Below are 12,782 nucleotides of genomic sequence, written 5' to 3' on the forward strand. Positions count from 1 at the left end.
TTTACCTTTCCTAGAAAACTCACAGAAAACATTTTTCCTCTTTAAGCCACAGAAAAAAATCCTCTTAACAAAAAGTCAATCTGCTGCATAGATACTGCATTCCAGGGAAAAGATGAGAAAACAAATCCTGGAAAGTTCACCATGTCCAGTATTAGACTTCTGGAAGGCACATAAGCTACTGCTGGAATGCAACATGGCAAAGGGACAAAGGACAAAATGCTAAAATCTCTGCCTTTTTAAATTAACCACATAGATGTTGTGATAGTCATGATTAAAACCTAAAATGTGGGGTCTTTTAGCTGCATTTCACACTCCCTTAAATTAATCATGAATGCCTGGCAAGAAAACAAGGTGTGCTTTTCTTTTTGGGTGCCATGCCACTAGAAATAGGCAATAACACATCGGTATAACCCTGTATCTCAAGGAATTTCAATATGTTGTGTTATGTCAAAGTATAGCAATTTGCTGCTTTCTGTGATGGTTTATGTCCTACTCTGGCTTGCCAAGTTATCTGGCATTCAGGACTTCAAAATGGAAATTGAAAAAAAAAATGAACAAGATATAAACCACCAAAGCTCACACACAAGTTTACAATGGCTCAGTTTTGATACAATTCCCTTTAATATGTGATTCCATACCCCTGATAATCACAGAATCAACTGGGCAATTTGGCCAAATTAATTTGGGCAGGGACACCTTTCCCTAAACCAGGCTGCTCCAACAGCATACAAAGGCAATGTGCCCCTGGTTAGGGGGGAACAAATGTCTGAGGGACATAGACTTCATTGTTTGAAGATGAAATGCAAGACAAAAACCTTTCTCCATTATTGCTTTATCAAGTAACTACTTGAGTGTATAAGGCACATCATAACTTCATGCTGGTTTTGTGGTTTTACTTTTCACACCTCCAAGTAAGACACAAATCTCCAGTTTTAAACCAACTGAAGCTGCTGAAAACTGGAGGTTTTCTTGGTTCAGCTACATGGGCATCAAAAGCAAATTCATTCAACCAAAGCAAGTCCCCCTGGATGACTCGACTGACTAGATACTGTCTCTTTCTGGGAGGGAGCTAATATATTGTCCTTAAAGTATGATTAGTTTAATGTCATTGCAAGTGAGAGTGAAAAGTGGTTTTATACTTCTCAGAATTTAATTTTCCTTAAATTTTCAAGAAGTGAACAAAACAAAAAGCACATTACAAAATTCCATATAATGCACTCCGTAAAATCTCACATGGTAATTAAGCACCACTGGACCATGATAGAGCAAATCCCAGCCCTGCACATTGGCATTCATTAACGCAGCTTCATTTACTTTGGAGCAATTTAGAGGTAAACAATGTAGAACCACTAAAAAAGAAGTAGGAGCTCACATTACAGCAAACCTGCAGCAAATTCTGGGAATTGGCCCATCGGTGCAGCATCTCCCATGTGCAGGGGAGGTCACCCCTGCTGCTTTCCCTCCATCTCCTGTCACAGCAGGAGGAAGAGCACAGCATGAGAATCAAAGAGGATCCAAGCACAGCTCTCAGCACAGGAGAATGGATGGATACCATGCATAAACACTGCTGCAGTCAATTTAACAGTCAAGGCAGAATGTGAATTACCCTGGACCTGATTCAAGCAGGATATAGAGGTCAAGTCTATGGAAATGTTTGCATCCTGGAAATCTCCAATAGAGAATGGAGTTATGGTGAGACTCACAGCCCACTTTGCACAACAGAGCAGACTGAAACAGAGAACGTGCTTTTGATGATATAGAAACTTGGGAGGAAATATCTACACTCATTGTCATGAACACAGAGGTTAAAAAAAATTCAAATTAATAACTAAATATCCAAGATCACAAGCATCCAAACACTGGGATCAGATCCTTTCAGACCTTCTGTCTCTCCCCTCTGAACAGCTATTTGCCAGGGTGAAAAATTCAATGTAATGAGATCAGCTTTGCTATTTTAGTCTCAAAAGTGCAGATGGAGCATATGCCTGTATATAGTAATATTATCTGTATTACTGCAGTGTCTGAAGACCGCAATCAGACATAGGCCATTGAACGCTCAGAAAAAACTCTGAAAGAAAATTCCTGCCAAAAACAGTTCACTATGTGCACTAAGGGAAAAATGCAACCTGCAAATTTAATTAAACCAGTGGAGATAACCATGGAGAGGAAGCATGTAAAAGAATTGTAGATGAACACACAGGTACTGGCAACTTTGGCAACATCCTGCAAAAGAGCCACAAGCCTGTGCTGAAGGGTTTTGCTTGTTTGAAACCTGTAAGTTATGCTTTACAAAATAGTTCTTTCAATCTTCAAATTAGATTTTTAAAATATTAAAGAGTCTATAAATTTTAGTTGGCCACCTGCTCACTTTGAGAGGACCCTCAATCAGCTGTGTTAATAAGAACATCACCTCACATTATGCAAATAACATTTAGACCACAGAGTTCTGCTGAAGGTTTGTGATCCCTGCTGATGGAAGGTCAATCCAGCCCCCAGGCACATGAAACCTCTGTTGTTCACTGCACAACAAATACACAGCACACAAACCAGAAGGAAGTGTCTTCACAGATTTCATGCTTAGCCCTCACTGTACAGGCCCATCACACTCAGATTTTGTTTATTAAACTCTACCACATGAAGCCTACCCAGTGAAAATTGTACTTGGATGACAACATAACCCATCACCATCATCATCTTCAAAACTTCCATTCAATAAGAAGAGTTTGGGGACAGGGTCAGACACAATCTCCTGCAAAGTGCAGCATGTGCCAACTAAGTTACCAGGCCTATTTGCTTTAAAATATCATGGTCTAGCCTTCACTGGGGGATATCACGATTTTACAGAGTGTTATCATTCATGCTGTATTTATCATAAAATGACACATACTTTGAAGTATTATTTTTCAATTATGCAGGAAGTGGAGTAGGAAGTAATTTATTGTGTGAAATCTGTCCTCATCTTCAAGAGTGACTGGCAGATATAGTGGAATTTAGGGACTTGAATATCATTAGGGACAGGAGTGACTGCATAACTAGTAATCACTGCTAATCTAGTGGCTGGCAAGGTGACATGCAGCTACCATAGCAACCAGCATAAGATCAACTGTTTGCTTCCAAAAAGTGCCTACACTTCACTCAGCTACTTGGCATGTTTTTAAAGTCATGACAGAGAAAACAAAAACACAACACGCACTTTAGAACTTGCATCTTTCCCTGCTTTTCTTTAACAGAGGAGAGAATGCCTCAAAATAACAATTTCACTGGTTTTACTGAGAATGCCCCACTACTGACTAGAAGGTAAAGTTTCTGGAGCCACATAACATCAGTAACATCCCCATCACTCTTACGGAGGAAGAGTGCACAACAAACACCAGGGAGACAGCAGGCACCCTCAGGGAGAATCATTTTTGCACAGGCTGCACACAGAGATTATTTCATGCAGTAGTCAGCGTACAAGGAGATGCTCACATCTAAAGGTGACACCCTCTTCTAACACACTCACACCCACTCCAAGTAACTACAGGTAATTATTAACCACCACCCCTGATCTCTGCACTTTACAGACACCTCTATCCAATCTCATTTATACTAAACTCTCACTCACATGGAACTCCAACATTCAGCAAGTCTCAACATCTTTGTCAGGGGGCTAAAAAGCTAGGAAGAGATGAGGGCAAGCCACAAGGCAGAGTCAGAGAGACACTCAGGGCTGAAGTGGAAAGGAGACACAGCTGTTCTGGCTTCCCATCCACTGTGCAACCACTTATTTCAAATCCATACCTACAGATTTCTGGAGTTTTTTTCCCCTGTTTCCACACAAGCTCAGGGCAAACCTCAGGGAAAGGGAAGGGTGTAGCTAACAGGTTGTATTTTCAGGAAGGAATGAGCCTAGCATCATGTCAAAATTTATATAATATTTTGAATTTCCTTGTTAGGGAAAAAGCTTTAGACATTACATTATAAACTTATATACAAGTAAGTATCTTGAGCTAGACATTTAAATTACTCCTGTGGGATATTTGTCAGAGAAAATCCAGCTTGCCTTATGGCAATGCTAATCTTCTCATATCTGTTTCACTTTTTATCCTTGCACCTGCCTGTTTTAACAAGATTAAGAATTAAGCTGGAAGAGGGCTGTCTGTCAAGGAATACCAATTAATCTATTGATTTAATCATCAGAATAACAACCAAATGGAGTTCCTGGCCCAGGCAAACAGAAGATTTTTATTGCATTATAATTCAAACTCCCAGTCATGCTTGTGGCAGGCTGTGTCACCAGACTGCAGAGGAAACAATTAGGAGGGCAAGAGAGACACTGGAGTTTTCTTGTAAAAGGCTTATTACTTAACTCTTATGGCCAAAAGGAAGATTTTGCATGTGATCTTGCCACAGAATTTTTATAAAATAAGAAATTCTGTTTTTCTGATCACTGGCAGATCCAACCAAAGTCACGTAGGGAGTGTTTAAACAGGAATGCACATGCTTATCTTTGTGAAACCAGGCTCCATTCACAGAGCCCACATCTTCTCATCTCAAATCACAACTCTGAGCTGCATTACTGCTGACTAAAGGAGTTTGTTATCACCTAGCTCCAAGGAGAACCTGCTAGTTCAGGGAAGTTTCTGCACCTGCAGCAGACTTGGCCAGATTTATTAACATAAGCTACCACAACCTACAAGACAGACAACACAAAAAACATCCATGTACCAATAGACTCACTAGTTGAGAATTAATGAATGGATGAATGAATGGGGAAAAGAGTGCAGCAAAATAATAAGTTTTTTTCAAAGCTGAATGCCCAAAAGTAGTGCTAAGGACTGGATTCATGGAGACACCTAAATGTTCATTATCCCAAAGCTGTTTTAAAGTTTTGCGATTTATCCACTTTGCTAACACACTGAAAGCAACTCCTATAACAGGCCATCACAAAGTTTGAGATAATCAGCTCCATGCTAGAAGATCAGATCGCAAATAACAACTCACAGATCAGTTTTACTTGCTGAAAGAAACAGAGTGCAAACACACACAAAGTACCCACAGAAAGCAGCAAGGAAGGAGCAAACGGAACTGAAACAGACCAGGTTAACAAACGGATCTGAAACTGTCCAGGTAACAAACAGATCTGAAGCAGACCAGGTTAACACACGGATCTGAAGCAGACCAGGTACCAAAGGGCTGTGGATGTGAGCCCTGGGAAGGCAGGCACAGGACAGGGACGCGCTGCCAGGGGCACAAACGCTGCCCGCTCCCGGCTGAGCGCACTTCCGCCTCCTCCCCTCCATTCAATCCCAGCGCTGGGATGCTCCCTCCATCCCCATGCCATGCGGGCTCCAAACAGTTTTACCTGGGTGAGGGAAGCAGGCTGGAGAAAGCATGTGATCACACGGTAAGTTTATGCTTGTATTTGCTGGCATGAAGGGGGAAAACCCGCTATCAAAGAGGTTGCTTAATTAGAAAATGCGGTTGAATACTGAGTGTAATTGTGTGGAGCATGTGGGTCTGGAGCAGATTCAGCAGGGGAGTGTGTGCTTAAGGGGCAGCTGGGATAGCTGTGCTCATCTGCAGCCGCTGCTTTAAGAGCAGTAAGTAAATGCTGCGTGTGGAAAACCAAAATAAGTTGCCCGTTTTGTCCTTTGTGCTGGAAGTCTGCTGCCCAAATGCTATTGCTCCTGAAGGAATCCAGTGTACACAAAGCTGAGACAAGCCAGAGCCCCTCTCCCGCCTCCCATGATCGGTACGCACTTCTCTTCCCGCTAGCTCACAGTTCTGACAATGCAGGGAACAGAGAAAGAATGGCAGAGGGAAGCAGAGCACAGCTGTGCGTTGCAGAATCTCTCCATATTCATTTGCCAAACAAAGCCAGGACTCAAAAAGACAACGAGGATGCATTAGGACCATACCAAATCCACGCCTCTGAGCGGCGAGGGGCTCTCTAACAATGCATTCAAGCAACAGATAGAGATTTACCTTCAAAATGCAGGCCATGTTCTTTCTCTATCCTTCCTGCCAAAGAGCAGCGGGGTTCTACTTTGTGAGCAGCAGTTGCAGTGTCAGGCAAGAGGCCGGTGGAGCTGCAGAACTGCCGGAGCCCACATTCCCGTGGATCCAAAGGAAGGCAGCACGCATCCAGGACCCGTTAGTCATGTTAGTCTTTTTATGCCCCGTTCGTTCCACCCATCAGCTCCTGCCACTGGCTGCGAGCCAGCCCAGCACCTCCCCTCCGTCACATGACCGGGTTTGATTCATGGCTCCAGCGTGTGTTCCTGAGCTCGGGGCTCGGCACGGCGGCAATCCGTACCGTGCCGGGCTGTGCAGTGCTTGCCAGGGACTCGCACGGCACCAGTCCGTACCGTGCCGAGCTGTGCAATGCCCGCCCGGGACTCGGTACGGTCCAATCCGTACCGTGCCGGGCTCTGCAATGCCTGCCCGGGACTCGGCACGGCCCAATCCGTACCGTGCCGGGCTATGCAATGCCTGCCCGGGACTCGGCACGGCGGCAATCCGTACCGTGCCGGGCTATGTAATGCCTGCCCGGGACTCGGCACGGCGGCAATCCGTACCGTGCCGGGCTCTGCAGTGCCCGCCAGCCAGGCTGGGTGTTTGTCACGGGTGCGCTCAGGGCATGACCGCTCACAGGCGGGCACAAAGGTCCAAACTCTCCCTGTTACTGCACTGTAAAAATCCTTACGCTGCTTGTTAGAGTGCAGTGTTGTTTTATGTGTAGCCCTTTTCACTGTACAGCAGGCTTCCCTTTGTCTAAATTGCTGCCCTATGAGAAATAATCATTATCAGCAAGCAGCCCAAATGTCCCAGCAGACGTGTTTGCGTTATGTTGGGCACGGCTTTTTGAGTGAAGAGCTGGCATCTGTCACAGGGAACCTCGTTTGTGAGGATTTTTGTTTGTGCAACTTTGTTTGGACTTTCTGGAGATAAGAAAGTGGGGTAAAGTGCAGATGAATAAATTCAGCTGTTGAAGAAATTTTTCACTTTACATAATCTCATCAAATTCAAATTCTTCTCTTACATAACATACTCTGTATATCTATATTACACAGGTTTTACTTCATATTTGTCGCTTCTCCTGCAGTCTCTTTCTCCCTTTTTTACACTTTCTCAGTACTTCTCATTACTTCATCTTGGAACCCTTTGCATTTTCTGTACTTGGCACCTTCCCTGTATTCCTTTTGTGCCACAGTGCTCCACTCCTGCTGCTTTGGTACCAAAAGCTCTGGCTCCCTTAATAAATTCCCCGTAGTGGGTGTCTTTATCCTCTCTGCAGCATCTCGTGTTTACGTGCAGGCAGTACCCTCCAGTGCATGTTAAAGAATCATTTACCACAGAGCCCCTCAATGGGTGGGAGCCGGGAGGGTTAAATGGGCTGCACATTTAACACCAGTACTGTTCCCAGCCTGGAGCCTCCCCTGTCCAGGTGCAATCCCTCCAGAGAGTAGGTAGGTTGAAACTAAAGGATGGAGATGTCCTCATTTGAATGCAGGGGCAAACCCTCCCTGAGCAGAGCAGAAAGGGCCTGGGGGGATTTCTCCTGCTCACACTCCTCAGCTGCCTTGCTGTGCATTTCCAGAGATGCCAGTGTGTGTTTGGCCTTTGCAAAGTGCTGTACTCTTACACAGGTCCTGCAACTCCTCAGCACCTCTCACCACTAGAAATCCACTTCCTTCTTCAATTACAGCCGCAGGCCAAAGCTTTTGAGCTGAAAACTGTAGTATTGCTGGGAAGACTGATGAAAAATAACTTAATGAAGTTTCTGTCTGTATTGACTAACATAAGGGAATATCTCAATGACAGTCAGTGGAAGAAGGTGGTAAAAGAGAGATTTACAACATCTATTAGAGTCTACCACCAACCAGTGTTAGATCATTCTGGATAGCAGTTTATGTGTCTTTAAGTACTAGTTATTCATAAGGAGTTCTGTGACAAAGATCTGTTTCTTAGTAAATAAGATAAACAATTAATTAATTCTTTCCTGAATAAAAAAATAACTGCCTATTTTTCTGTCCAGCAGTCGAGAATCTTGTTTTCTTTGGAGTGAAACTATTCCTTTCACCTGTGTGATGGCATGAAAGAAGCTTGCATCTGAGGCAAAGGAAAAATATTCCACCCCCTTCCCACCAGCCTCCAGTACCAGCTCTGTAAAGAATAAAAAGAATGAGGCTGGAGAGAAACCATCCTGAAAAGGTCAACCATTTCAACATGTCCAAAGCATTGAGGGGTTTCCAGTGAATTATATTCCTCAGGGAAAGGCAGAGGCATGGGTAGTTGTCCGGTTTTAAGCATCTCTGACATGCTTTGATTCTAAACATCACATCAGACAAAATGTGGTGAACTTTAACTTTTAGACTTTTTGTAAATAGATATTTATCTTAAAAATACTTCATCGTTAGTATGAACAGCAACCGCCATCCTTCTCTCTTTCTTTCAGGAGAGATATGAGATTTCATTTTATTTTCTCCTTGGGACAAAACTGAAGGTGTGACTTGAGCTGAGATCACCACAAAGAGCAACAGAAAGTCCAGCCTTGGGCTGAGCTAATTTCACCTCAGAGAAACTACACGAGGAAAGGCACCCAGCAAATGATAAAAGCAAACAGCCCCTGTAAGCACATCATTCCACAGGTCTCATGAAGTGCTTTACCTGAACTTATGATGCTCTTGATATCAGCTTTAGGCCAAACAGAGCTCACATAAATTTCAGTCAGGCTTGCAGCTTCCCACCCAAAATTAACACGGCTGTTGTTGCCTGTCAAAGGGATGTCAAAGGCAGTGTGAATCTGCCTTTCAAGTCTGAGTCATTGTGACAGGCCACACAAAGTCTCTGGTTCTGAGGACAAAGACCTTTAATTCTGGGGACAAAGACCTTGCATGTTTTCCATCTAGTCCAAACCCTTCTGATACATTCGTGTGGTGATACAACCTTGGGGAAAAGATGGTTGTGTGGGCAGCAGCCCTTTGCAATTCTAACTCTTAAAAACTAATTCTGTCATAAGAAATAAATCCTTCTTGGAGAAGGCTGATTGAACCTTAATTTGCAGAGGTTAATGCAGATGCACAATCGAGCATCCAAGCAGGGCTTTGTGGTGCCAGTGTGGGCAGTTCTGCTGGGCAGGCTGTGCCAGAACAATTGGGTTTGGTTGGTGCCTGGACACCATGGCACTGATGAAGCTGCACTTTCACCTATGGTAAGAATTTCAAAGCCAAAACTTCACAGATTTAAGCAGTAAGGCAATTTTTTAGCCCCACATTTGTATTTTAAAAGTGCAGGCTTACAGACAGTCTGAAAGCTGTCATCTCACTGATCATTGAAGTCAGACTATGGTTCATGTAGTGAAAATGTGCCAAAAAGGAAGAGCCTGCTCTTACACTTACTGCCACTACAAAGTTTTATCAGACAATGATGACACAAGGGGGCATTTTTCACCGTTCAGGTGCAACCTGAGTCAGTGGCAGAGTAACAGATCCACTCTGCTGTTATCCAGAGATCTCATCTTCCCAACCTTCTCCCTACCTCATGTAACACACCACTATAAGTAAGAAATTTAAGGTAGCCAGCAACCCAATGCCATGGCATAGGGAGAGGATGAAATTATTAAAAAAACAGCAGGTTAAGATTTGAACAGGAAATCTTACCAGGTTATCCAAATGCCACGTGAAATTTTAATTTAAAACTCATAATGATGCTGATTTTCCAGGTAAGAAAAAGGCTTAATGAAGCTTGACTAATTAATTTTAGAGGTGAACCTCTGCTACATTCTGCAGTGCAGAAGCTGAGGAGAGCAGGTGGGGCTTGTTACAGCCTAAATTCTACTGTTACTTTTCAGAACATCCTTAAAACTTAAAGCAAGCTTGCCATGTGCACCTTACTGAAACAACCAGTGTATATTGCCCTGCCCAGCTTCCTTCCCAGCACAATTCATCTGAACCTCACTCAGCTGCAGGACAACCCAGATCCATTAAAAAAAAAGTTTTAGTCCCTGAATACTTCTGCATGTGTTCCTGGCAGGAGACAAGGAGTGCTGGGCACCATTCCTGCCATTGGAAATTCAGCTCCTCACCTCCCTGTTACTCAGTGTCATGGTGACAATTCAGCACAGCCACACAGCACTTGCAGACCTGGCATGTCCTGGTGTTCCCCCCAGCCCCATTCTAATGCACACGCACAAACTCTCAAATCAAGGCCTCCTATCTTCATTTCAACTAAACATTCTTTAAAAAAAAACTAAAAAATTTAAAAATCACTGTTGGCCACACCTAACAACATGTGAATATTCAGAGATTAAAACACAAAGGTCTGTAGAAGTTCTTGGAAGTAGAAAAAAGCAAACCCTACAAATCAGTAATCTTTTCAGACTGTTGACATTTTATTTTCAATGCATGCTCATCTGAGAGCTTCAGGTTTCTGTTTTCAAACATGGTTATTAACCAGTGATCATTTTACACTGAATCACAGATTATTGGGATTTTTTCATATAAATGAAGAAGTGTATGTCATCTGTTATTTGTAATTTAATTTTAAATTAAATGTGTTTTAACAAAAACAATGGGGTTTTTTTAATGCAGGGAAAAAAAAACAAGACAAAACAAAAACCCCACATGCTTAGAAAAGAACAGTGTTTCTCCCAGACAGCTTTCCTCTAATTAAAACAGGCCAAGCAACTCTGAAGAGTGCTGTGTGCTTATGCCACTAGATGTTTTGTCTGTATAAAAATAGTACAATAATCAACTCTATGAATTGCTGCAGCCTCCAGGAGAGGAAAACCCACCAGTAAATATTCTGAAGGGTGTTCAAAAGCTAAATGACGTGTTTGAAAACCTCTGTCATTTGCAGGTAACTGCTGAATGGAGAATATGGTTGGTCAGTAGGTATTTCTTGTATGTTCTTCAGTAAAAGATGGATTTGGTTTTTCCACTCTAAAGTTTTTACATTCCTTGCTCTGTTATGCAATGCTTTACACTCCCACTATTTTTATGAGCTATAACTAACATCACAAAAGTACTGATATTGTTTCACACTGAGATGTGGCCATGTCACTTGATCCTCTAATGAGATTTTATCCTGGAGAATACAGCTGGGCACATAAAAGCAGCTTAGGAAAAGGAACCAGCCCAACTTCAATCGTGCCATGGAAGGCCTTAAAATGGAACAAAATTTAAAAGCAGCATTTCAGTTTAGGAGAATGCCTCCCCCTGAGCTAAGGAAGCAGAGACACATCCTACCTCCTTCCAAAGATCCACCCTGTTTCTGTGGGCTAAGCTCTGTCCTTATCCAAACAGTTTGTCTTAAAAAAAAAAAAAAAAAGAAATAAAAACACCAAACCTCTCCTCCCTCCCAAGGCTTTATCTAATGTTTCATTGCACTTGAAAGGAAAAGCTTCAAAGTGCAGCAGAAAGGACAAATATATTTAATTCACGAGTGAATTCATTTTGGTGCAGGGAAGGATGGAGCTTTTCACCACTCTCAAGTAACATGGAGAGGGTCTCACCCCCAGCAGTGTCAGAACTGAGTCACCCTGTTCAGCAACGTGCTGCTCACACCATCACAAAACAGGATGTAAACTACCCCCAAGTGCAACTGGTGGTCTTGTTTCAGGAAATTATATAAATTAGCATTATTTTAGCATGCTACAAATCAATCTTGAACATGATTACCATAATTTTAGGAATAAAAAAGGCTTTCACTTTTTTTTCCCTGTCTTGGATATATTTTGTTCAGTTATGGCCACAATGTTTAGACATGTAGAAAAGAATTTGATTTGTGCAACCACAAAAGTAAGCAATATTTTCTCAGTAGCAGAGGTGTCATATGGGGAGTTTTACAGAAGATGGTCAGAAGGACACAAAAAATCACCTATTCCTGTTTTTAAACCCCATTTTGTACTTGATGCCCGAGTTATGAAACCAATTGAATTATACTGAAATCCAACTCTACTCCTTCCATTAAGATTCTCTCTCTGTGAAATTCTGTTCTTGGCAAATTTAATGTCTTACCTAGCCACAGCATGAGCAACAGCAAAAGCTGCTTTTAGATCTGGAATAATGAGTTTACTCCTCTGAACCCAAATAAATGCTACCCTACTGCTCTGTTCAATCCACACTCTCCTTGGAGCCTTCAGAGGCTCCAAGCAGGCACCATGCTGTGCCCTAGCGCCAACAGACTTTGCTCCACTGGATATAAAGTGAGGAAAATAGATTGTTATTGAAGTTATTTTCACCCATAAAAGTTGCCAGTAGCAAAGTGCTGCCATACTTTGAATAGTAAACCTCAAATTATTAATATATATACTCAAGGAAAACACCTTTACATCTTTTCAAACATCTGATAAGTCTCATGCAATTTTTTAACAAAATCTATGCCATGCAATTGTTTAATTAACAATTTTACCAGTTTACAGCTGACAACAGCCTTGCCTTTGAAAGTTGTCCACACTGCTGTGCAATAGTGAACAGGAAGATAAGATGCATTTATAAGGGGATCTTAAGATGTTTAATAAATTAAAGAACATGTGATTATTGCCTTGTTGGACAAAACAGCAATAAAATTTGCAATCCAAGTTTCAGCGCTGAACACAAGGCTAAATAAATACAGCAATTCAGCCTGAGTATACAGATCTCAGAATTGTTTAATGACATTATCACACCATCCTTTCCCCAAAGGAAGTTCAGGGATTCCAGGTTGTTGTTTGGTTTTTTATTTGTTTGTTTTTTTTTTAAATTAGAGTGAGGTTTGGGATTTTGGGGTTTTTTTCCATTTGTCCACCCTCTTCTAGT

The 12,782-nt window shown here is 42.2% G+C and overlaps 1 protein-coding gene across 1 annotated transcript in view; it reads right to left on the reverse strand.

The window, feature by feature from the left end:
• ST6GALNAC3 (ST6 N-acetylgalactosaminide alpha-2,6-sialyltransferase 3) overlaps window positions 1–6,086 on the reverse strand; it is a 208,230-nt gene extending 202,144 nt beyond the window's left edge. The window contains exon 1 of the mRNA XM_058808833.1: window positions 5,968–6,086. Within this exon, the coding sequence (XP_058664816.1) occupies window positions 5,968–5,985 (18 nt within the window). The 5' untranslated portion in view covers window positions 5,986–6,086. The remainder of the gene's footprint in view (window positions 1–5,967) is intronic.
• Between the last annotated feature and the right edge of the window lie 6,696 nt (window positions 6,087–12,782).

Source organism: Ammospiza caudacuta, chromosome 7, assembly GCF_027887145.1.
Source record: "Ammospiza caudacuta isolate bAmmCau1 chromosome 7, bAmmCau1.pri, whole genome shotgun sequence".
NCBI classification, from domain to species: Eukaryota; Metazoa; Chordata; class Aves; order Passeriformes; family Passerellidae; genus Ammospiza; species Ammospiza caudacuta.